Source organism: Oncorhynchus mykiss, chromosome 18, assembly GCF_057628025.1.
Source record: "Oncorhynchus mykiss isolate SJ-2025 chromosome 18, ASM5762802v1, whole genome shotgun sequence".
In the NCBI taxonomy this organism is placed as follows: domain Eukaryota; kingdom Metazoa; phylum Chordata; class Actinopteri; order Salmoniformes; family Salmonidae; genus Oncorhynchus; species Oncorhynchus mykiss.
In genome coordinates this window covers 14811070-14837493 of record NC_143039.1, presented here as the reverse complement: position 1 = coordinate 14837493, position 26424 = coordinate 14811070, and the positions used below count along the sequence as shown (strand labels likewise).

At 43.8% G+C, this 26424-nt stretch overlaps 2 protein-coding genes across 13 annotated transcripts in view; both read right to left on the bottom strand.

Annotated features, from left to right (window-relative positions):
* pir (pirin) overlaps nt 1-8808 on the bottom strand; it is a 26766-nt gene extending 17958 nt beyond the window's left edge. For 2 of the 6 annotated variants that reach the window (XM_090207281.1, XM_090207282.1), the window contains exons 1-3: nt 8603-8741; nt 8146-8302; nt 7921-8013 (exon numbers count right to left, since the gene is read on the bottom strand). In XM_090207281.1, the coding sequence (XP_090063407.1) occupies nt 7921-8013; nt 8146-8238 (186 nt within the window). In that variant the 5' untranslated portion in view covers nt 8239-8302; nt 8603-8741. Of the gene's footprint in view, nt 1-2198; nt 2361-3056; nt 3138-7920; nt 8014-8145; nt 8303-8602 lie in introns of those variants that run through there. The other 4 variants (XM_090207279.1, XM_090207280.1, XM_090207283.1 and 1 more) reach the window with 4 other exon arrangements.
* Nucleotides 8444-26424, bottom strand: LOC110500297 (uncharacterized). Of its 7 annotated transcripts, none has more exons than XM_090207271.1 (10): nt 25744-26424; nt 24558-24745; nt 23853-24043; nt 23329-23544; nt 19149-19479; nt 18558-18694; nt 13698-13937; nt 12772-12942; nt 9809-9898; nt 8444-9363 (listed from the first exon to the last, which is right to left on the bottom strand). In XM_090207271.1, exons 2-10 carry the CDS (start codon nt 24736-24738, stop codon nt 9187-9189), a joined length of 1734 nt encoding a protein of 577 aa, XP_090063397.1. In that variant the 5' UTR covers nt 24739-24745; nt 25744-26424; the 3' UTR covers nt 8444-9186. The 7 variants fall into 7 exon arrangements, with proteins under 7 accessions (XP_090063397.1, XP_090063398.1, XP_090063399.1 ...); XM_090207272.1 differs by having other exon boundaries at nt 18558-18691; XM_090207273.1 differs by having other exon boundaries at nt 23853-24038; nt 25744-26361.

Below are 26424 nucleotides of genomic sequence, written 5' to 3'. Positions count from 1 at the left end.
CACTAAATAGGGTCTAGAGCCCTCAAAACTCAACGTTGGACCTTGAAGCCAGTTCCACTGCGTGTTCTCTACGTCCCCTCTAATCAGGGACTGATTTAGTCCAGGGAAACCAGGTGTGTGCAATTCATTATCAGGTAAAACAGAAAACCAGCAGGCTCCAGACCTCGTAGGGTAAGAGTTGAGTACCCCTGGTCTAGAGAATAAGGGCTCAGGGAATATGGGGTTTTAGCCAAAAGTAGTGCACTATATAGGGAATAGGGCTCTGATCTAAAGTAGTGCACTATATAGGGAATAGGGCTCTGATCTAAAGTAGTGCACTATATAGGGAATAGGGCTCTGATCTAAAGTAGTGCACTATATAGGGAATAGGGCTCTGATCTAAAGTAGTGCACTATATAGGGAATAGGGCTCTGATCTAAAGTAGTGCACTATATAGGGAATAGGGCTCTGATCTAAAGTAGTGCACTATATAGGGAATAGGGCTCTGATCTAAAGTAGTGCACTATATAGGGAATAGGGCTCTGATCTAAAGTAGTGCACTATATAGGGAATAGGGCTCTGATCTAAAGTAGTGCACTATATAGGGAATAGGGCTCTGATCTAAAGTAGTGCACTATATAGGGAAAAGGGAGTCATTTCTGATGCAACTTTTCAGGGCCCTGAGGGTGATGCAGCGTTGCTGTGGGAAGCTAATTGAGCAATAACACTTAAAACTTTCGTCAGCAGCTTTCCCCTCCTGTTCCACTGTGAGGAAACCCGTCTGCCCTGGGTTAGTAGCTCCAGCCCCCCCCCCCCCCCCCCCCAATAGTGTGTGTCTATACCGCTCTCTCTCTCTCGCTGTTGCACGCACACACACACACACCAAGTCTCTTGTAGTAGTATCTTGGTATTTTATCAGGATCCCTGTTAGCTGTTGCACACACACACACACACACACACACACACACACACACACACACACACACACACACACACCAAGTCTCTTGTAGTAGTATCTTGGTATTTTATCAGGATCCCTGTTAGCTGTTGCACACACACACACACACACACACACACACACACACACCAAGTCTCTTGTAGTAGTATCTTGGTATTTTATCAGGATCCCTGTTAGCTGTTGCACACACACACACACACACACACACACACACACACACACACACACACACACACACACACACACACACACACACACACACACACACACACACACACACACACACACACACACACACACACACCAAGTCTCTTGTAGTAGTATCTTGGTATTTTATCAGGATCCCTGTTAGCTGTTGCACACACACACACACACACACACACACACACACACACACACACACACACACACACACACACACACCAAGTCTCTTGTAGTAGTATCTTGGTATTTTATCAGGATCCCTGTTAGCTGTTGCACACACACACACACACACACACACACACACACACACACACACACACACACACACACACACACACACCAAGTCTCTTGTAGTAGTATCTTGGTATTTTATTAGGATCCCTGTTAGCTGTTGAGAAAGAAGCAGCTCCTCTTACTGGGTCCACACAAAACATGACATAATTTAGTGTCCTCAACTTGTTCAACAGCCACACCGTTCATGACCAGATTCAGCTGAGGTCCAGAACTTAGGGAATGATTTGTACCAAATTACAATGCTCTTAGTTTTAGAGATGTTCAGGACCAGTTTATTACTGGCCACCCATTCCAAAACAGACTGCAACTCTTTGTTAAGGGTTTCAGTGACTTCATTAGCTGTGGTTTCTGATGTGTACATGGTTGAATCATCAGCATACATAGACACACATGCTTTGTTTAATGCCAGTGGCATTAGTGTCTATTTAGTGCCTATTAAACCACTTCCTGGTTGATGCTGACTGACTGACTGACCAGGGACAACAGCTTTACGACTGCTGCATGGGAAAAACACAGGAAATGCTCCTGAAGGCACGATGCTTCATTGGTTCTGGTGGGAGTATGGTGAAGAGTAGGAACCTACATACCGTACTGTGAGTGCCCACTAGGTGTTTCTCTACCTGTAAAGCCCCTGGTTTCAGTAGTCCAGAGTGGCCACAGAAATCCTCATGGCATTATGATGCTTCATTGGTTCTGGTGGGAGTATGGTGAAGAGTAGGAACCTACATACCGTACTGTGAGTGCCCACTAGGTGTTTCTCTACCTGTAAATCCCCTGGTTTCAGTAGTCCAGAGTGGCCACAGAAATCCTCATGGCATTATGATGCTTCATTGGTTCTGGTGGGAGTCTGGTGAAGAGTAGGAACCTACATACCGTACTGTGAGTGCCCACTAGGTGTTTCTCTACCTGTAAATCCCCTGGTTTCAGTAGTCCAGAGTGGCCACAGAAATCCTCATGGCATTATGATGCTTCATTGGTTCTGGTGGGAGTATGGTGAAGAGTAGGAACCTACATACCGTACTGTGAGTGCCCACTAGGTGTTTCTCTACCTGTAAATCCCCTGGTTTCAGTAGTCCAGAGTGGCCACAGAAATCCTCATGGCATTATGATGCTTCATTGGTTCTGGTGGGAGTCTGGTGAAGAGTAGGAACCTACATACCGTACTGTGAGTGCCCACTAGGTGTTTCTCTACCTGTAAATCCCCTGGTTTCAGTAGTCCAGAGTGGCCACAGAAATCCTCATGGCATTATGATGCTTCATTGGTTCTGGTGGGAGTCTGGTGAAGAGTAGGAACCTACATACCGTACTGTGAGTGCCCACTAGGTGTTTCTCTACCTGTAAATCCCCTGGTTTCAGTAGTCCAGAGTGGCCACAGAAATCCTCATGGCATTATGATGCTTCATTGGTTCTGGTGGGAGTCTGGTGAAGAGTAGGAACCTACATACCGTACTGTGAGTGCCCACTAGGTGTTTCTCTACCTGTAAATCCCCTGGTTTCAGTAGTCCAGAGTGGCCACAGAAATCCTCATGGCATTATGATGCTTCATTGGTTCTGGTGGGAGTCTGGTGAAGAGTAGGAACCTACATACCGTACTGTGAGTGCCCACTAGGTGTTTCTCTACCTGTAAATCCCCTGGTTTCAGTAGTCCAGAGTGGCCACAGAAATCCTCATGGGCTGAAACGCCTTTCAGAACGTAGGTCACCTAAACAAAGACGAAACAGATCCAAATATATTCACAAACCCACCGATGAGCCACTGCTGATTTTATATAACAGCTTGAGAGGCAAAACAAAACATGAACTGTGCTCTGCAGTTACCCCTCCCCCGAAATACCAACCGTGTCTAGAGAAGTGGAAAACAACTTTCTCTAAGTCTTTGCATATTGAGGTTGAGATGAGGAAAGAGATGAATGAATCTCGGTTGTAAACATGAATGGGTTTGGGAAGGAAATCTCATCATAAAGGTTGTAAGACTGGAAAGCATAGTATGGTAAATTATTTATTTCATATTTTCCTCGTGCAAGTCTAACAGATTAAATATGTACAGTGTGTGTGTGTGTGTGTGTGTGTGTGTGTGTGTGTGTAATGCAGTGTCCGTTGAGCAGGACAGACAAGAGCACGTGTTCACTCCCCGTGTCCATTCCACTGCCACATGGACTGAGGTCAAAACGGACAGGAAGTAGAAAGCTATAGAGGTTAGAGGTAAACATCTGTCTCTCAGAGAGGCTTCTAAACCTCCAGCCAGGGGGGCGAGAGCCTCTCTCTGATCTGGCAGCGCACGCGGCTTTGAGCTCTGAGATGTAACAGTGAGCCAACACACCTGCTGCATGGAATGCTGGGCCGTGGGCGCTTCAGCCCTGCCCCCGTCAGGTCTGGTCCAGTCCGCGGCCAGATGGACACTAAGCTACACATATACAGTATCAGCTGGGCCTATGGCCTCATCTGGTCTGGGCCATGGTATGTTTGGTTACACATGTATCTACAGTATCGGCTGGGCCTATGGCCTCATCTGGTCTGGGCCATGGTATGTTTGGTTACACACGTATCTACAGTATCAAAAACAGGCTGAGACTTTTCTATTAAAAACACTTGTTTTGACTCTATAAATTCCCACTGTGGACCATCGCCTTTATGGTTGAGGAAACCGTGATTCACCAACACCACTTCCAAAGCAGAAGTTTAATTTCCCTCCTCCCCTCTGTCTAAATATGTGATATTGGTGGGTTTTCATTCAAACCCCAGTATACAAAAGCAAGCTAATGCTATGTATAACAAACCTATTGAGAAGCTTTCTCTGGACGAGGCTTACACTACAGTAGGCCTGTTAGTGCCATCTGCTGGTCGTTAGCAGGAAGTGCATCAATGGTGTATGTGCCTCACCCTCCCGCATCACTAAGGGTGTATGAGCCTCACCCTCCCTCATCATTAATGGTGTATGTGTGCCACACCCTCCCTCATCAATAATGGTGTATGTGCCACACCCTTCCATATCATTAATGGTGTATGTGCCACACCCTCCTTCATCATTAATGGTGTATGTGCCACACCCTACCTCATCATTAATGGTGTATGTGCCTCACCCTCCCTCGTCATTAATGGTGTATGTGCCACACCCTCCTTCATAATTAATGGTGTATGTGCCTCACCCTCCCTCATCATTAACGGCGTATGTGCCTCATCCTCCCTCGTCATTAATGGTGTATGTGCATCACCCTCCCTCATCATTAATGGTATATGGCGAGCAGGCCTTTCTAATCGACCTGGCCCGGGTATCCTGGAAGGATATTGACCTCATCCCGTCAGTTGAGGATGCCTGGTCATTCTTTAAAAGCAACTTCCTCACCATCTTACATAAGCATGCTCCGTTCAAAAAATGCAGAACTAAGAACAGATATAGCCCTTGGTTCACTCCAGACCTGACTGCCCTCGACCAGCACAAAAACATCCTGTGGCGGACTGCAATAGCATCGAATAGTCCCCGCGATATGCAACTGTTCAGGGAAGTCAGGAACCAATACACGCAGTCTGTCAGGAAAGCAAAGGCCAGCTTTTTCAAGCAGAAATTTGCATCCTGTAGCTCTAACTCCAAAACGTTCTGGGACACTGTGAAGTCCATGGAGAACAAGAGCACCTCCTCCCAGCTGCCCACTGCACTGAGGCTAGGTAACACGGTCACCACTGATAAATCCATGATAATCGAAAACTTCAACAAGCATTTCTCAACGGCTGGCCATGCCTTCCGCCTGGCTACTCCAACCTCGGCCAACAGCTCCGCCCCCCCCCGCAGCTACTCGCCCAAGCCTCTCCAGGTTCTCCTTTACCCAAATCCAGATAGCAGATGTTCTGAAAGAGCTGCAAAACCTGGACCCGTACAAATCAGCTGGTCTTGACAATCTGGACCCTCTATTTTCTGAAACTATCCGCCGCCATTGTCGCAACCCCTATTACCAGCCTGTTCAACCTCTCTTTCATATCGTCTGAGATCCCCAAGGATTGGAAAGCTGCCGCAGTCATCCCCCTCTTCAAAGGGGGAGACACTCTGGACCCAAACTGTTACAGACCTATATCCATCCTGCCCTGCCTATCTAAGGTCTTCGAAAGCCTAGTCAACAAACAGATCACTGACCATCTCGAATCCCACCGTACCTTCTCCGCTATGCAATCTGGTTTCAGAGCTGGTCATGGGGGCACCTCAGCCACGTTCAAGGTACTAAACGATATCATAACCGCCATCGATAAGAGACATTACTGTGCAGCCGTCTTCATCGACCTGGCCAAGGCTTTCGACTCTGTCAATCACCATATTCTTATCGGCAGACTCAGTAGCCTCGGTTTTTCTAATGACTGCCTTGCCTGGTTCACCAACTACTTTGCAGACAGAGTTCAGTGTGTCAAATCGGAGGGCATGCTGTCCGGTCCTCTGGCAGTCTCCATGGGGGTGCCACAGGGTTCAATTCTCGGGCTGACTCTTTTTTCTGTTTATATCAATGATGTTGCTCTTGCTGCGGGCGATTCCCTGATCCACCTCTACACAGACGACACCATTCTGTATACTTCTGGCCCTTCCTTGGACACTGTGCTATCTAACCTCCAAACGAGCTTCAATGCCATACAACACTCCTTCCGTGGCCTCCAACTGCTCTTAAACGCTAGTAAAACCAAATGCATGCTTTTCAACCGTTCGCTGCCTGCACCTGCACGCCCGACTAGCATCACCACCCTGGATGGTTCCGACCTAGAATATGTGGACATCTATAAGTACCTAGGTGTCTGGCTAGACTGTAAACTCTCCTTCCAGACTCATATCAAACATCTCCAATCTAAAATCAAATCTAGGGTCGGCTTTCTATTCCGCAACAAAGCCTCCTTCACTCACGCAGCCAAACTTACCCTAGTAAAACTGACTATCCTACCGATCCTCGACTTCGGCAATGTCATCTACAAAATAGCTTCCAATACTCTACTCAGCAAACTGGATGCAGTTTATCACAGTGCCATCCGTTTTGTTACTAAAGCACCTTATACCACCCACCACTGCGACCTGTATGCTCTAGTCGGCTGGTCCTCGCTACATATTCGTCGCCAGACCCACTGGCTCCAGGTCATCTACAAGTCCATGCTAGGTAATGCGCCGCCTTATCTCAGTTCACTGGTTACAATGGCAACACCCACCCGTAGCACGCGCTCCAGCAGGTGTATCTCACTGATCATCCCTAAAGCCAACACCTCATTTGGCCGCCTTTCCTTCCAGTTCTCTGCTGCCTGTGACTGGAACGAATTGCAAAAATCGCTGAAGTTGGAGACTTTTATCTCCCTCACCAACTTTAAACATCTGCTATCTGAGCAGCTAACCGATCGCTGCAGCTGTACATAGTCCATCGGTAAATAGCCCACCCAATTTACCTACCTCATCCCCATACTGTTTTTATTTATTTACTTTTCTGCTCTTTTGCACACCAGTATCTCTACCTGTACATGACCATCTGTTCATTTATCACTCCAGTGTTAATCTGCTAAATTGTAATTATTTGCCCAACTCCTCATGCCTTTTGCACACAATGTATATAGACTTTTTTTTCTACTGTGTTATTGACTTGTTTATTGTTTACTCCATCTGTAACTCTGTGTTGTTGTCTGTTCACACTGCTATGCTTTATCTTGGCCAGGTCGCAATTGTAAATGAGAACTTGTTCTCAACTAGCCTACCTGGTTAAATAAAGGTAAAAAAAAAAAAAAAAAAAAAAAAAATAAAATCCTCCCTCATCATGAATGTGTATGTACCTCACCCTCCCTCACCATTAATGGTGTACGTGCCTCACCCTCCCTCATCATTAATGGTGTATGTGCCTCACCCTCCCTCATCATTAATGGTGCACGTGCCTCACCCTCCCTCATCATTAATGGTGTACGTGCCTCACCCTCCCTCATCATTAATGGTGTATGTGCCTCACCCTCCCTCATCATTAATGGTGTACGTGCCTCATCCTCCCTCATCATTAATGGTGTACGTGCCTCACCCTCCCTCATCATTAATGGTGTACGTGCCTCACCCTCCCTCATCATTAATGGTACGTGCCTCACCCTTCCTCACCATTAATGGTATGTGCCTCACCCTCCCTCACCATTAATGGTATGAGCCTCACCCTCCCTCACCATTAATGGTATGTGCCTCACCCTCCCTCACCATTAATGGTGTATGTGCCTCACCCTCCCTCACCATTAATGGTGTATGTGCGTCATCCTCCCTCATCATTAATGGTATGTGCCTCACCCTCCCTCATCATTAATGGTACGTGCCTCACCTTCCCTCAACGGCCTCATATGAACCTGTTATTCCACATGACGGTCCGATCTGCCAGGGCTTCAGTCAGAACACAACATTGTATCACTCCAGATAGAGAGAGACAGTGTAGATGCTGCATCGCGCTAGCTAGACAGGCAGAGAGAGACAGAGAGAGAGAGAGAGAGAATAGATAGCCTACTCACGGTCTCAAATCCTCTGTGGGGGTGATCGGGGAAGCCAGATGGCTTTTTGACTTTGAACTCATCCAACATCAAGAAAGGATCCAGGTTAATCAGCTGAAATACATGGATGGACAATATATCAGCCTACCATGTGGTTATATGTGGTTTAGTTCGGTATTTTAAAAGGATATTATTAAACATGATAAACTAGGCAGATGTAAGACAGACAGCATGACAGTAACTCACCTCCTTTCTTCCTATGCTTCTGCGGACATGTGCTCCCACACCTTCTACCTGCTCCACACTCAACACCGTCTTCACAACTCTTCTTATCCTCATTGTAGAGGATAGGGTTATTTACTAGTAGTACCTTATTTATTATGGTACACCTTGAACAAAAATACTGAAGAGAAAAGGAAAAATAACTGCATTGAATATATAGCCTAAGCCTTCAAATACCCACCGTTATTGTTCAACGTCAATACAAAACATCACGTTAATACCAAACACTATAACGAGTGTTTTGTTATTAGATGTTACAATATTTCTTATTTGGCTAAGACTTTTATTGGGATAATATGGAGTAAAAATACAACATGACAGAGCAATAACAGCATCGGTCTCTAGCTAGGATAAATTAAGTTAAGCGGACTTCCCCGTGGAGTAGAGTTTACTTTGATACACGAAACTCAATGTCACTAACCTTGCAGAAGTTGGATGTGGACTCAACAAGACTAATTTACTCCGAATATCAACTAGAATCAGACAGGCACGTATTGTAGGCTGTCAAATCCTCCCAGTGTGTAGGCAACAACAGAATTATAAACCTATCATCTTCCAAGCGCAGTCATGTTGTTGTCGCGGTTGCCAACACTGCATCTGTTGCGCATGTACGGACATGAAGGGCGTGATTGACCGTACGGGATTAGTTTGAATAAAAAAAGAGGGAGGGTTATTTTTCATTCTCAGATAAAAAGGGGTGAGGTGCAGTTTATTAGGAAGGGGGGAGTTTATTCTGAGCTAGGAAGGGGTGAGGTGTAGGTTATTCTCAGATAAGAAGGGGTGAGGTGCAGTTTATTAGGAGGGGGGGGGGGGGAGTTTATTCTGAGCTAGGAAGGGGTGAGGTGTAGTTTATTAGGAGGGGAGAGGGGGGGGGGGGGGTTTATTCTGAGCTAGGAAGGGGTGAGGTGAAGTTTATTCTCAGCTAGGAAGGCAGCTGAATCCATGATCTATCGCTGCGTAAATCTCCCTTTGACATCCAAACATTACTTGCGCTAAGGTCTTTAATCATAACCACATCAGCCCGTGCATCTGCTGAATGTATTCTTCTGTGTGTGCTCTCTCCACGGTGGTTTGTGTCCCTGTCCCTCCGTAACCACTCCGGTTGTGCTGGAATATTATGTCCTTCGCGATGCGCGCGCTCGCAGCCTGTCCTCCTGCCAGATTCAGCGCGTGCGGACCAACCTGTTTGTGACAACAAAGGGAATACAGCTGAGTCACACTGACTGTACAGTATTACATAACCAACTGAGTCTCTATCGACAAGTACCCTACAAAAGAGATTCTCACATAGGTCTACTTTCCAAGCCATATGTTGCCTATATTTCAGAGCCTATATTGCGGCCTTGAAAGACTAAAGAAAATACAAGCTTATAAATATATCAAAAGGCTGTCCCTGCTCTGCTGCGTTTTTGCCAACACTCCATTGGGTTATCATTCCACCCCTCCAAAACCCTGAAAAGCTACTTCTTTTTTAATCCATTACCATTTTTTTCATTACTTGTGTCTGTCAATGCTTTGACAAATTCACAGCAATACAGATGAATGAAATATTCTCCCTCTGACATTCCATTCTCTTATTTCTACAAAATGTTTTCATTTGTGTGATTAGCAAAAAATACCAATATACCTGAAGTGCTGTGTACTGTCCCATCAGGTACAGAGGACAGCCTGGAGCCCACTGCAAGCTCTCAGATATACAAGGCCAGCCATCCAGGACCTAAAGTTGAGATACGTTGTAATTAGACTTGGATCAAATGCAGGTGACTGTAGTATAGTGGTATAACATAGTATAGTAGTATAATAGTAGTCTATAGTAGTACAGTAGCCATCTATAGTATAGTAGTATAGTAGTAGCTCATAGTAGTATAGTATCAGCCTATAGTAGTAGCCCATAGTAGTATAGTAGCAGCCTATAATATAGTAGTATAGTAGCAGCCTATAGTAGTATAGTAGTAGCCCACAGCAGTATAGTAGCAGCCTATAGTATAGTAGTATAGTAGTAGCATATAGTAGTATAGTAGTAGCCCACAGCAGTATAGTAGCAGCCTATATTACTATAGTATAGTAGGAACCTATAGTATAGTAGTATAGTAGTAGCCTATAGTATCATAGAATAGTAGGAGCCTACAATAGTATAGGAGAAGCCTATAGTATAGTAGTAGCATAAAGTACTATAGTATAGTAGTAGCCTATAGTAGTATAGTATAGTAGCACAGTATAGTTGTAACCTATAGTATAGTAGTATAGTATAGTAGTAGCCTATAGTAGTATAGCACAGTCGTAGCCTATAGTGTAACAGATTAGTATAGTATGGTATGGTGTAGTAGTAGCCTATAGTATAATAGTACCATATAGTAGTATGGTAGTATAGTATAGTATAGTAATAGCCTACAGTGGTATGGTGTAGTAGTGTAGTATAGTAGTAGCCTATAGTATAGTAGCTTAGTATAGCAGTAGCATATAGTAGTATATTATAGCCATATAGAAGTAGCCTATAGTATAGTATAGTAGTAGCCTATCGTAGTATAGTATGGCATAGTGTGGCATAGTATAGTAGTAGGCTATAGTAGTATAGTATAGTAGCCTAAAGTATCGTATAATAGTAGCCTATAGTAGTATAGTAGCATAGTAGTAGCCTATAGTAGTATAGTATTATAGTAGTAGCCTATAGTAGTATATTATAGTAGTATAGTATAGTAGTAGCCGACAGTATAGTTGTATTGTGGCGTAGTATAGTAGTAGCATATATTATAGTAGCAGCCCATAGTGGTATAGTATAGTAGTAGCCTATATTAGTATAGTATGTGTGTATAGTATAGTAGTAGCCTATAGTATAGTAGTAGCTTATAATAGTATAGTATAGTAGTAGCCTATATTATGATAGTATATGTGTATAGTATAGTAGTAGCCTATAGTATAGTAGCCTATATTATATTAGTATAGTAGTAGCCTATAGTATAGAAGTATAGTATAGTAGTAGCTTATAGTATAGTAGTATAGTATAGAGGTAGCCTATAGCATAGTAGTAGCCTATAGTAGTATAGTATAGTAGTATAGCATAGTAGTAGCCTATAATATAATAGTATAGTAGTGTAGTATGGTATAGTATGGTAATAGCCTATAGTAGTGGGGTGTAGTAACCTATAGTAGTGGGGTGTAGTAGCGTAGTGTAGTAGTCACCTATAGTATAGTAGTGTAGTCTAGGAGTAGCCTATAGTATAGTATTGTAGATGCCTATAGTAGTATAGTATGGTATAGTTTGGTATAGTATAGTAGTAGCCTATGGTATAGTGGTAAAGTATAGTAGTAGCCTAAAGTGTAGTGGTAGCCTATATTAGTATAGTAGTATAGTGTAGTAGCAGACCATACCATAGTAGTATAGTATAGTATAGTATGGCAGTACCCCATAGTATAGTAGTATAGTATAGTATGGTGGTATAGTATAGTAGTATATTAGTATAGTATTATAGTATTATAGGAAAAAGTACCCAACTATCATACTGTAGTAAAAGTAAAGATCCCTTAATAGAAAATGACTCAAGTAAAAGTAAAAGTCACCCAGTAAAATCTACTTGAGTAACGGTATAAAAATGTTTGGTTTAAAATATACTTAAGTATCAAAATTAAAAGTGTAAATCCTTCTAAATTCCTTATATTAAGCAAACCAGATGGCACCATTTTCTTGTCCAACATTCAGTCATAATTTACAAACAAATCAGGTGTGTTTAGTGAGTCCACCAGATCAGAGGCAGTAGGGATGACCAGGGATGTTCTCTGTTTAGTGAGTCTGTCAGATCAGAGGCAGTAGAGATGACCAGGGATGTTCTCTGTTTAGTGAGTCTGCCAGATCAGAGGCAGTAGGGATGACCAGGGATGTTCTCTGTTTAGTGAGTCCACCAGATCAGAGGCAGTAGGGATGACCAGGGATGTTCTCTGTTTAGTGAGTCTGCCAGATCAGAGGCAGTAGAGATGACCAGGGATGTTCTCTGTTTAGTGAGTCTGCCAGATCAGAGGCAGTAGGGATGACCAGGGATGTTCTGTTTAGTGAGTCCTCCAGATCAGAGGCAGTAGGGATGACCAGGGATGTTCTCTGTTTAGTGAGTCCACCAGATCAGAGGCAGTAGGGATGACCAGGGATGTTCTCTGTTTAGTGAGTCCACCAGATCAGAGGCAGTAGGGATGACCAGGGATGTTCTCTGTTTAGTGAATCCTCCAGATCAGAGGCAGTAGGGATGACCAGGGATGTTCGGTTGATAAGTGCATGAATTGGACTATTCTCCTGTCCTACTAAGCATTCAAAATGTATCCAGTACTTTTGGGTGTCAAGGAAAATGTGTGGAGTAAAAAGTACAATATTTTCTTAAGGAATGTAGTGAAGTAAATGTAAAAGTAGTAAAAAAATATAAATAGTAAAGTAAAGTACACATACGCCCAAAAAATACTTAAATAGTACTTTAAAGTATTTTTACTTAAGTACTTTACACCACTGTCGTATAGTATAGAAGTATAGTCATTTTGTGGACACAGATTTGATTAAAGATACATGAAAGATTCTTGCAGAGGTTGAGATATGATATGATAGCAGCACACCTGAATAGGGAATTCCTTGATGACAGAAGAGAGCATAGGGTCTTGGTTGACGTCCAGTTTGCATCCTGTAGCCAGCCATATCCTGTCCCCAGTCCAAGTCTCACAGCCATTCTGTCCACACAGTGACAGTCTCCACACCTGGCTTTCATAGCACCACTTAGCTTCAGTCACCTGCAGAACACAACAGGTCGTGAATACCTTGGCTCTGCTTTCTCTCTTTCACCACATTGTGTTGTTTTATGTTTCCAAACGTTAGTTCCAAACGTTAGTTCCAAACGTTAGTTCCAAACGTTAGTTCCAAACGTTAGTTCCAAACGTTAGTTCCAAACGTTAGTTAGTTCTCTGTGGAGAGAGGGTGGACAGAGGTTGTGTGTGCCTGGGGGGGGTCACAGTAGAGAGGGTGGACAGAGGTTGTGTGTGCATGGGGGGGCGGGGTCGCAGTAGAGAGGGTGAACAGAGGTTGTGTGCCTGGGGGTCACAGTAGTATGAATATTATTGATATCTATTTACTAGCAGTATTATTCTGACTAGTAGCATTACTATATTATTGATATCTATTTACTAGCAGTATTATTCTGACTAGCAGCATTACTATATTATTGATATCTATTTACTAGCAGTATTATTCTGACTAGTAGCATTACTATATTATTGATATCTATTTACTAGCAGTATTATTCTGACTAGTAGCATTACTATATTATTGATATCTATTTACTAGCAGTATTATTCTGACTAGTAGCATTACTATATTATTGATATCTATTTACTAGCAGTATTATTCTGACTAGTAGCATTACTATATTATTGATATCTATTTACTAGCAGTATTATTCTGACTAGTAGCATTACTATATTATTGATATCTATTTACTAGCAGTATTATTCTGACTAGTAGCATTACTATATTATTGATATTTCTGTACCTGGCAGTATGTTCGGACAGACAGCTGTCCAGTCTGGATGTAGGGCTGCAGGGCTGCGTAGGCCTCAGGTGTAACTGCCCCTCCCTTCCTGGCCTGTCTGATCATGGCCAGTCTCTTATGGACGCTGCTCTCGTTGTAGAACTGGCGCAGGTAGGCCAGGCCGTCCATCTTGATGCCATGCTCCACATGGGAGTACCGGCCCACCAGGCTTTCCACGTCACCCACGTCAAACTGCTTCAGCTGGGGGAAGAGGACCGAGGCAGAAGGGTTTGGGGTTGGAGATCATGGTGGTCTGACTATAACATTCTCTTAACATCAAACTGCTTCAGCTGGGGGAGAGGACCGAGGCAGAAGGGTTTGGGGTTGGAGATCATGGTGGTCTGACTATAACATTCTCTTAACATCAAACTGTTTCAGCTGGGGGAGAGGACCGAGGCAGAGGGGTTTGGGGTTGGAGATCATGGTGGTCTGACTATAACATTCTCTTAACATCAAACTGCTTCAGCTGGGGGAGAGGACCGAGGCAGAAGGGTTTGGGGTTGGAGATCATGGTGGTCTGACTATAACATTCTCTTAACATCAAACTGTTTCAGCTGGGGGAGAGGACCGAGGCAGAAGGGTTTGGGGTTGGAGATCATGGTGGTCTGACTATAACATTCTCTCAACATCAGCTGGGGGGGGGGGGGGGACTCTGGAAATGTGATGTATTTCCAGAGTATATATTTAAACAACATGTCTACAAATGAACTAAATCTAAAAGGGTACTTTTAAGGTATTGATATTATTAGTTATAATGTTGAATAAATTAATGTGTAAAATTGTAGTTCACAATATAGACATACTATATTAAATACGTATATAAATACTCCATATTTTAGAGCACTCTACGAAGAGAGTAATGACACCAAGATGTCGTCTATCTGTCAGTATCTCCCGAGGAGAGGTGGGTGTGGAGTCAGGAGCAGGAGACCAAGATGTTGTCTATCTGTCAGTATCTCCCTAGGAGAGGTGGGTGTGGAGTCAGGAGCAGGAGACCAAGATGTTGTCTATCTGTCAGTATCTCCCTAGGAGAGGTGGGTGTGGAGTCAGGAGCAGGAGACCAAGATGTTGTCTATCTGTCAATATCTCCCTAGGAGAGGTGGGTGTGGAGTCAGGAGCAGGAGACCAAGATGTTGTCTATCTGTCAATATCTCCCTAGGAGAGGTGGGTGTGGAGTCAGGAGCAGGAGACCAAGATGTTGTCTATCTGTCAGTATCTCCCTAGGAGAGGTGGGTGTGGAGTCAGGAGCAGGAGACCAAGATGTTGTCTATCTGTCAATATCTCCCTAGGAGAGGTGGGTGTGGAGTCAGGAGCAGGAGACCAAGATGTTGTCTATCTGTCAATATCTCCCTAGGAGAGGTGGGTGTGGAGTCAGGAGCAGGAGACCAAGATGTTGTCTATCTGTCAGTATCTCCCTAGGAGAGGTGGGTGTGGAGTCAGGAGCAGGAGAGCAAGATGTTGTCTATCTGTCAGTATCTCCCTAGGAGAGGTGGGTGTGGAGTCAGGAGCAGGAGACCAAGATGTTGTCTATCTGTCAGTATCTCCCTAGGAGAGGTGGGTGTGGAGTCAGGAGCAGGAGACCAAGATGATGTCTATCTGTCAGTATCTCCCTAGGAGAGGTGGGTGTGGAGTCAGGAGCAGGAGACCAAGATGTTGTCTATCTGTCAGTATCTCCCTAGGAGAGGTGGGTGTGGAGTCAGGAGCAGGAGACCAAGATGTTGTCTATCTGTCAGTATCTCCCTAGGAGAGGTGGGTGTGGAGTCAGGAGCAGGAGAGCAAGAATTTCAAGAAGGGCGTTTTATTTACTGGTCCACCAACAAGGTAGAGGACCACAAAAGCAGCCACTAGAAAACAGGAACCCAGTCTAGTGGAAAACGGAGGAACACACTCCTCTGACTAAACTAACGTGCTGGAAAAACAGTCCTGTGAAATAAACCTGCTTAACAGAGAAAACCGCAACCCAAGTCAACGACAGTAACACAAACAATCTTGCACAAAACTTAGCGGGTAGGGTGAGATGAAATACCCCACTAATAACCTAAACTAGACACAGGTGAACACAGGACAGACAAAACCTAGAGGGTAGGGCGAGATGAAATACCCCACTGATTAGCCTAAACTAGACACAGGTGAACACAAGACAGACAAAACCTAGAGGGTAGGGTGAGATGAAATACCCCACTAATAACCTAAACTAGACACAGGTGAACACAAGACAGACAAAACCTAGAGGGTAGGGGGAGATGAAATACCCCACTAATAACCTAAACTAGACACAGGTGAACACAAGACAGACAAAACCTAGAGGGTAGGGCGAGATGAAATACCCCACTGATTAGCCTAAACTAGACACAGGTGAACACAAGACAGACAAAACCTAGAGGGTAGGGGGAGATGAAATACCCCACTGATTAGCCTAAACTAGACACAGGTGAACACAAGACAGACAAAACCTAGAGGGTAGGGGGAGATTAAATACCCCACTAATAACCTAAACTAGACACAGGTGAACACAAGACAGACAAAACCTAGAGGGTAGGGGGAGATTAAATACCCCACTAATAACCTAAACTAGACACAGGTGAACACAAGACAGACAAAACCTAGAGGGTAGGGGGAGATTAAATACCCCACTAATAACCTAAACTAGACACAGGTGAACACAAGACAGACAAAACCTAGAGGGTAGGGGGAGATGAAATACCCCACTAATAACCTAAACTAGACACAGGTGAACACAAGACAGACAAAACCTAGAGGGTAGGGCGAGATGAAATACCCCACTGATTAGCCTAAACTAGACACAGGTGAACACAAGACAGACAAAACCTAGAGGGTAGGGGGAGATGAAATACCCCACTGATTAGCCTAAACTAGACACAGGTGAACACAAGACAGACAAAACCTAGAGGGTAGGGGGAGATTAAATACCCCACTAATAACCTAAACTAGACACAGGTGAACACAAGACAGACAAAACCTAGAGGGTAGGGGGAGATTAAATACCCCACTAATAACCTAAACTAGACACAGGTGAACACAAGACAGACAAAACCTAGAGGGTAGGGGGAGATTAAATACCCCACTAATAACCTAAACTAGACACAGGTGAACACAAGACAGACAAAACCTAGAGGGTAGGGCGAGATGAAATACCCCACTGATTAGCCTAAACTAGACACAGGTGAACACAAGACAGACAAAACCTAGAGGGTAGGGGGAGATTAAATACCCCACTAATAACCTAAACTAGACACAGGTGAACACAAGACAGACAAAACCTAGAGGGTAGGGCGAGATGAAATACCCCACTGATTAGCCTAAACTAGACACAGGTGAACACAAGACAGACAAAACCTAGAGGGTAGGGCGAGATGAAATACCCCACTGATAACCTAAACTAGACACAGGTGAACACAAGACAGACAAAACCTAGAGGGTAGGGCGAGATGAAATACCCCACTGATTAGCCTAAACTAGACACAGGTGAACACAAGACAGACAAAACCTAGAGGGTAGGGCGAGATGAAATACCCCACTGATAACCTAAACTAGACACAGGTGAACACAAGACAGACAAAACCTAGAGGGTAGGGCGAGATGAAATACCCCACTGATTAGCCTAAACTAGACACAGGTGAACACAAGACAGACAAAACCTAGAGGGTAGGGCGAGATGAAATACCCCACTGATTAGCCTAAACTAGACACAGGTGAACACAAGACAGACAAAACCTAGAGGGTAGGGCGAGATGAAATACCCCACTGATTAGCCTAAACTAGACACAGGTGAACACAAGACAGACAAAACCTAGAGGGTAGGGGGAGATTAAATACCCCACTAATAACCTAAACTAGACACAGGTGAACACAAGACAGACAAAACCTAGAGGATAGGGCGAGATGAAATACCCCACTGATTAGCCTAAACTAGACACAGGTGAACACAAGACAGACAAAACCTAGAGGGTAGGGCGAGATTAAATACCCCACTGATTAGCCTAAACTAGACACAGGTGAACACAAGACAGACAAAACCTAGAGGGTAGGGCGAGATGAAATACCCCACTGATAACCTAAACTAGACACAGGTGAACACAAGACAGACAAAACCTAGAGGGTAGGGCGAGATGAAATACCCCACTGATAACCTAAACTAGACACAGGTGAACACAAGACAGACAAAACCTAGAGGGTAGGGCGAGATGAAATACCCCACTGATTAGCCTAAACTAGACACAGGTGAACACAAGACAGACAAAACCTAGAGGGTAGGGGGAGATTAAATACCCCACTAATAACCTAAACTAGACACAGGTGAACACAAGACAGACAAAACCTAGAGGGTAGGGCGAGATGAAATACCCCACTGATTAGCCTAAACTAGACACAGGTGAACACAAGACAGACAAAACCTAGAGGGTAGGGGGAGATTAAATACCCCACTAATAACCTAAACTAGACACAGGTGAACAACAAGACAGACAAAACCAGACGAAAAAGAAAAGGGATCGGTGGCAGCTAGTAGGCCGGCGACAACGACCGCCGAGCGCCTCCCGAACAGGGGGAGGAGCCACCTTCGGTGGAAGGCGTGACAGTATCATGTACAGTTCACAGATCATAGGGTCTTACAGGAGGCATGTGTACATTTTCACCATTTCAAAACAATGGTTTGTGCTACAAATGTAAAAGCACATTAAAACCTCCTAGATCCTCCAAATGAAGTTCCTATGTGATAATTCCCAGAACTAACAAGTTTCCACTTCGGGAGGAAGGAAAGATAATTGGGACATATGGCCATAGATTTAAACAGAAACAGACCTGTAAGTGTTTGCGCATCACCCAGGTCACATGACTGGCTCCTTGCTGCAGAGCGATGGAGATGACGTGAGCGCTGGTGAGGCCTCCACCAACCACCACCACCCTCTGGCCACGCTCACACACCACATAGAGACCTGCTGGATGGAGACAGAGTTAGTGACACCCCACTGACTCTTAACAGGAACAGAATGTCCAACACAAATAAGTACTAAGTAATTAAGTTAATTTATACATTTGATAACTCAAACAGATGCCCAGTCAGTGTGATATTACAGTATTGCAGCCTTTGGCTTGACAGCATGTCATGTCACCTCAACACCAGGAGAGGGCGTTATAGTACAGTGTCATGTCATGTCACCTCAACACCAGGAGAGGGCATTATAGTACAGTGTCATGTCATGTCACCTCAACACCAGGAGAGGGCATTATTGTACAGTGTCATGTCACCTCAACACCAGGAGAGGGCATTATTGTACAGTGTCATGTCACCTCAACACCAGGAGAGGCCATTATAGTACAGTATCATGTGGAGACATATGGTCCATCTATACAGATAGCTATCAATAGCAGAGTATTCTCATCTCAACCGACCTGATGAGAGAGAAGAAGAACTCTCTTCCTGTTCCTGGTTCTGGCTTCTTGGTTCCTGTTGCCGTGTTGACCGTGAGTGGTGGTGCATGAGCTGCACGGTGTGCTGCAGGCGTTCCTCAGGGTAGCTCTCCGCTATGGACGACACCCAGAAAGGAATGTTGGCCATCTGGGCACGGGTCGGCCCGGTCGCCATGACTACCCGCCTTGCCTCGAGGACGTCCCCGTTCTGAAGGAATACCCTGAATGATGTCACAATTCCTTCTGACATCACAGGGGTCAGTCTGTCCACTGTGCCCTTTGTCAGGACACTGTCCAGGCCATATTTGTCCACCTGGATAGAGTATTGTTGTTGTATAGTTATTTTGTTCTGGGTGATTTGAGTTGATGGCTAATAGATTACAGGCACACACACGTTACATTATATATCACAAGTTCATAGATTTTAATGAACAACTACATTGGCAAGAAAAAGTATATGAACCCTTTGGAATTACAGTTGAAGTTGGAAGTTTACATACACCTTAGCCTAATACATTTACACTCAGTTTTTTCACAATTCCTGACATTTAATACTAGTAAAAATGTCCTGTCCTAGGTCAGTTAGGATCACCACTTCGAGAATGTGAAATGTCAGAATAATCGTAGAGAGAATGATTTATTTTAGCTTTTATTTCTTTCATCACATTCCCAGTGGGTCAGAAGTTTACATACACTCAATTAGTATTTGGTGGCATTGCCTTATTTTTCTTGGGTCAAACGTTTCGGGTAACCTTCCACAAACTTCCCACAATAAGTTGGGGGAATTTTGGCCCATTCCTCCTGACAGAGCTGGTGTAACTGAGTCAGGTTTGTAGGCCTCATTCCTCCTGACAGAGCTGGTGTAACTGAGTCAGGTTTGTAGGCCTCCTTCCTCCTGACAGAGCTGGTATAACTGAGTCAGGTTTGTAGGCCTCATTCCTCTTGACAGAGCTGGTATAACTGAGTCAGGTTTGTAGGCCTCCTTCCTCCTGACAGAACTGGTATAACTGAGTCAGGTTTGTAGGCCTCATTCCTCTTGACAGAGCTGGTATAACTGAGTCAGGTTTGTAGGCCTCCTTCCTCCTGACAGAGCTGGTATAACTGAGTCAGGTTTGTAGGCCTCATTCCTCTTGACAGAGCTGGTATAACTGAGTCAGGTTTGTAGGCCTCCTTCCTCCTGACAGAGCTGGTATAACTGAGTCAGGTTTGTAGGCCTCCTTGCTCGCACACGCTTTACCAGTTCTGCCTACAAATTTTCTATGGGATTGAGGTCAGGGCTTTGTGATGGACACTCAGATACCTTGACTCTGTTGTCCTTAAGCCATTTTGCCACAACTTTGGAAGTATGCTTGGGGTCATTGTCCATTTGGAAGACCCATTTGCGACCAAGATTTGACTTCCTGACTGATGTCTTGAGATGTTGCTTCAATATATCCACATCATTTTCCTATTTTGTGAAGTGCACCAGTCCCTCCTGCAACAAAGCACCCCCACAACATGATGCTGACACCCCCGTGCTTCACGGTTGAGATGGTGTTCTTCGGCTTGTAAGCCTCCCCCTTTTTCCTCCAAACATAACGATGGTCATTATAAACAAACAGTTCTATTTTTGTTTCATCAGACCAGAGGACATTTCTCCAAAAAGTACAATCTTTGTCCCCATGTGCAGTTGCAAACCGTAGTCTGGTTTTTCTATGGTGGTTTTGGAGCAATGGCTTCGTCCATGCTGAGCGGCCTTTCAGGTTATGTCGATACAGGACTTGTTTTACTGTGGATATAGATACTTTTGTACCTGTTTCCTCCAGCATCTTCACAAGGTCACTTGCTGTTGTTCTGGGATTGATTTGCACTTTTCGCACCAAAGTACGTTCATCTCTAGGAGACAGAACGCGTTTCCTTCCTGAGCGGTATGACGGCTGCGTCGTCCCATGGTGTTTATACTTGCGTACTATTGTTTGTACAGATGAACGTGGTACCTTCAGGTGTTTGGAAGTTGCTCCCAAGGATGAACCAGACTTGTGGAGGTCTACAATTCTTTTTCTGAAGATTTTCTGAAATCTTGTCTGATTTCTTTTGATTTCCCCATGATGTCAAGCAAAGAGGCACTGAGTTTGAAGGTAGGCCTTGAAATACATCCACAGGTACACCTCCAATTTACTCAAATGATGTCAGTTAGCCTATCAGAAGGTTCTAAAGATATTACATAATTTTCTGGAGTTTTCCAAGCTGTTTAAAGGCACAGTCAACTTAGTGTATGTAAACTTCTGACCCACTGGAATTGTGATACAGTGAATTATAAGTGAAATAATCTGTCTGTAAACAATTGTTGGAAAAATGATCTGTGTCATGCACAAAGTAGATGTCCTAACCGATTTGCCAAAACTATAGTTTGTTAACAAGAAATGTGTGGAGTGGTTGAAAAATGAGTTTTAATGACTCCAACCTAAGTGTATGTAAACTTCCGACTTCAACTGTACCTGGATTTCTGCATAAATTGGTCATCAAATTTGATCTGATCTTCATCTTAGTCACAACAACAGACAAACATAGTGTACTTAAACTAATAACACAAATTATTGTATTCATCTTGTCTATATTGAATACATCATTTAAACATTCACAGTGTAGGTTGGAAAACGCTAGCGGAATGTTTCGACAACATCTGGTGAAATGACAGAGCGCAAAATAAAAAAATATATATAAAACATATTTAACTTTCATACATTCACAAGTCCAACACACCAAATTAAAGCTGAACTTTTTGCTAATCTAGCCACTGTGTCAGATTTCAAAAAGGCTTTGCGGCGAAAGCAAACCATGCTATTATCTGAGGACAGCATCCCATCAAACAAACACAGACAATCATATTTCATCCCGCCAGGCGCGACACAAAACTCAGAAATAACTATATAATTCATGCTTACCTTTGAAGATCTTGTTCTGTTGGCACTCCAATATGTCCCATAAACATCATAAATGGTCCTTTTGTTCGATTAATTCCGTCGTTATATATCCAAAATGTCCATTGATTAAAAAAAAAACACTGGTTCCAACTTGCATAACATGACTACAAAATATCTAATAAATTACCTGTAATCTTGATCCAAACATTTCAAACAACTTTCCTAATACAACTTTAGGTATTTTTTTACGTAAATAATCGATACAATTTAAGACGGGATAAACTGTGTTCAATAGCGGATAAAAACAATGTGGAGCGAGCTTTAGGGTCACGGGCCCCAACCACAACAGTACACTAGACTCGACCCTCATTCTGAACAGCCCTACTTCTTCATTACTCAAAGGAAAAACATCAACCAATTTCTAAAGACTGTTGACATCCAGTGGAAGCGATATGTACTGCAAGCAAGTGCCTTAGAAATCTAGACCCACATAGAAACCCATTGAAAAGAGAGTGAGCTCTAAATAAAAAATCCCTGGATGGTTTGTGGTTTCGCCTGCCAACTAAATTCTGTTATACTCACAGACATCATTTTAACAGTTTTATAAACGTTAGAGTGTTTTCTATCCAAATCTACCAATTATATGCATATCCTAGCTTCTGGGCCTGAGTAGCAGGCAGTTTACTTTGGGCACGCTTTTCATCCGGACGTGAAAATACCACCCCCTAGCCCGAAGAGGTATTAATGACTTCTACAAAAGCTAATTGGAGTCAGGAGTCAGCTAACCTGGAGTCCAATCAATGAGATGAGATTGGAGCAGAAATCCGGGAATTTCCAAAGGGTTCACAAACTTTTTCTTGCAACTGTACATAAACCCTACAATAGAGCAAGCATTCACTGTAAAACTCACATTCACTATCATTAGTAGTCATCAAGTGTATTAGTGCAGGTCTGGAACAAAAGCCTGCAACCCCAGTAGCTCTCCAGCAGGAGGGTTAGTTGACCACTCCCAGGTAAGTCCTACTTGTGTCACACAGAGAAGCATCACTGTTATTGCACAATTTTGTGTAGTGGAGGGACTCACATAGTATGTTTAGTATGGTGCAGGGTTGGGGTCAATTCCATTTCAATTCCAATTGGAAGTTCAGTTTACTTCCTGAATTGACTGAACTGAAATGGAATTCACCCCAATGATGGTATGGTGCCTTTTCACTTCAACTCAACTCAAGCCACGGCCAGCGTGCATCTCCATCTCCGACCTGCTGCATGAAGAAGTCCACACTGAGCCTGGTGCCTGGCAGGCTAAAGTACAGGCTCTTCTGTAGGCCTCTGCTGCTGCTCAGTCTCCTCCTGTCCTTCTGGCCCAGACGCATGTCGTTGAAGAAGGCGTTCTCATCCAGAATGAAGGTGTGGTCAGGGAGGCAGTGTAGCTTCGCTGTCCGATCCTTCTCCAGAACAAACTCCTGCAAAGCCCTCTGGGAGGAACCAAGACAAAGGGCTTATAGGCAAAAACAAGTACACTGCCTGAATTGACTGGATTGAAAACTGAAGTGACCTCAACTCGCGTTGTCCAGAAGGAACCATTCATTCAACCCTACAGCAGGGACCATCAACCTTGTTGAGTGTGTGTGTCTGTGTGCACCAGGGTGTGTGAGCGAAGGTGAGGGATGTACCTTATTGAGTGGGTCTGTGTGCACCAGGGTGTGTGAGCGAAGGTGAGGGATGTACCTTATTGAGTGGGTCTGTGTGCACCAGGGTGTGTGAGCGAAGGAGAGGGATGTACCTTATTGAGTGGGTCTGTGTGCACCAGGGTGTGTGAGCGAAGGTGAGGGATGTTGAGTGCTCTGAACTGGCTCTCCCACAGCGAGGTCCATGCTCCGTATGAGTCCACCACTCTGAAGGCCAGCGGAGGGCAGGATGTAACTGACTCTGGGTCTGGAGCGGCCTGCTCCTCGGGCTCGGCTGTCTGCTGTCCTGGGAGATATTACACACCTGTCAACCAGACAGCATCGCCAGCAGAACGGAGTGAACTGGAGAGACTCAAATACAATCTATACAGTCAAATTAAGCCTACCCCTTCAACCTCGACTAAAAACCACTTAGAATTGAGATTTTCTTTTTAGTCTAGAGACTGGATCTGGGCCCGGCTTGGAGTGGCCTGCTCCTCAGCTGGCTGTTGTCATGGGGATGGGGAGAGATTAGAGACCTGTCAAACAGAGAGCACCAACAGCATGCTGTACACTATATGTGTAGGGAGATTAGAGAGGAATGTCTCTCCTAACTGAAATCAAGAAAGGCCAAAATGTGAGGAAAAACATTGGTCTACTTTCTGGGATGTTTTCCTGGACCAGATCACGCCGACGTCGAGCCCCTGACTAACACGATCCTTTTAATAAACATTCACTCTTTAGTCTGGGAACAGGCTTCATCTGGGCCCTTTATGAAAAGCCCACGTTAAAACATTGAGCTGCAGTGTAGTTATCCTCACTGGTAGCTCCTCTTCTCTTGCTCTTAGAGCGGCTGGTCTTGGCCCTGCCCTGGCTGAGCTGGATCCCCTGGAGGATGTCTGTGTTGGGGGGAGGTGGGGACAGGGCCTGGTCTGGACAGGACAGCAGGGTGGCCAGGGTCAGGGCCTGGGGTCCTCCGCCTATTATCAGGACGTCCAACATCACACGGCTGGCATGAGACAAACACCAGCACAGAAAAAAAGTTACAAAATCTAAATCAAATTTTTAAAAAACATTATAGTCCTTGGTAAACAACAGGTGTAGACTAACAGTGAACTGCTTCCTGACGGTCCTTCCCAACCATACGGAGAAACAGAAAGAGAAATAACAGAAAGATAATAACACAAGGAATAAATCCCCAATGAGAAACTTGGCTGAGTACCAGCACTGAGTCAATGATAACTTGGCTATTTACACAGAGTACCAGTACTGAATCAATGATAACTTGGCTGTATACACAGAGTACCAGTACTGAGTCAATGATAACTTGGCTGTTTACACTGAGTACCAGTACTGAGTCCATGTGCACAGGTACAAGGTAATTGAGGTAGATATGTACATATAGGTAGGGATACAGTGACTAGTCAACAGGATAGATAATAAACAGTAACAGCAGTATACTGTAGGTAGAGGTAACAGGATAGATAGTAAACAGTAGCAGCAGTGATGAGTCAAAAGAGTTTGTGTGAAGAGAGTCATTGCAGATAGTCCAGGTAGCTATTTGGTTAACACTTCAACTAACAATTTAACTAGCTATTTAGCAGTCTTATGGCTTGGGAGTAGAAACTGTTCATATAACACACACATATGCAGGCATATACACACACACACACACACACACACACACACACACACACACACACACACACACACACAATGTCAATCTCTAACTCTTCACTGCAAAGTACTACCGAGCAAAACAGTGAGTGATTTTGAGACCACAAAGCCTTCCAGAAGGATCTCTACCCTACAGGAATGTGTGGCAGTTTAAGATGTCATGCCAACACTACAAGCCTACTGCTTCAGATATATTTTCACTTACCATAGGCTAGTTAGTCATTTAGCTACCTAAAAAGTACCAAGACCAAGTAAACACATAACAGTACCTCGTTGAACTTTCAGTATCTGTCAACTCAGTTTGTCAAACACAAAAACAAAACACAGTACCTTATTAAGATTCCAGTATCTGTCAATTCAGTTGGTCAAAATACGCAAAGCCTCCAACAGTCACAGTGTGTCAACATAAAACAGTCAACATATACTAAGGCTGAAAACAATGAATACTTGGGCTGAAAACAATGAATACTAAGGCTGAAAACAACATATACTAAGACTGAAAACAATGAATACTAAGGCTGAAAACAACATATACTAAGACTGAAAACAATGAATACTAAGGCTGAAAACAACATATACTAAGGCTGAAAACAATGAATAATAAGGCTGAAAACAACATATACTAAGGCTGAAAACAACATATACTAAGGCTGAAAACAATGAACACTAAGACTGAAAACAATTAAGGCTGAAAACAATGAATACTAAGGCTGAAAACAATTAAGGCTGAAAACAATGAATACTAAGACTGAAAACAATGAATACTAAGGCTGAAAACAACATATACTAAGGCTGAAAACAACATATACTAAGGCTGAAAACAACATATTCTAAGGCTGAAAACAACATATACTAAGGCTGAAAACAACATATTCTAAGGCGGAAAACAACGAATACTAAGGCGGAAATCAATTAAGGCTGAAAACAACTGAAGATAAAAATGGTGGTAGCCAGCCCAGAGCTGGTCAGGGCTGTAACCCTATCTACCTCAGGCATCTACAGACACAGTTG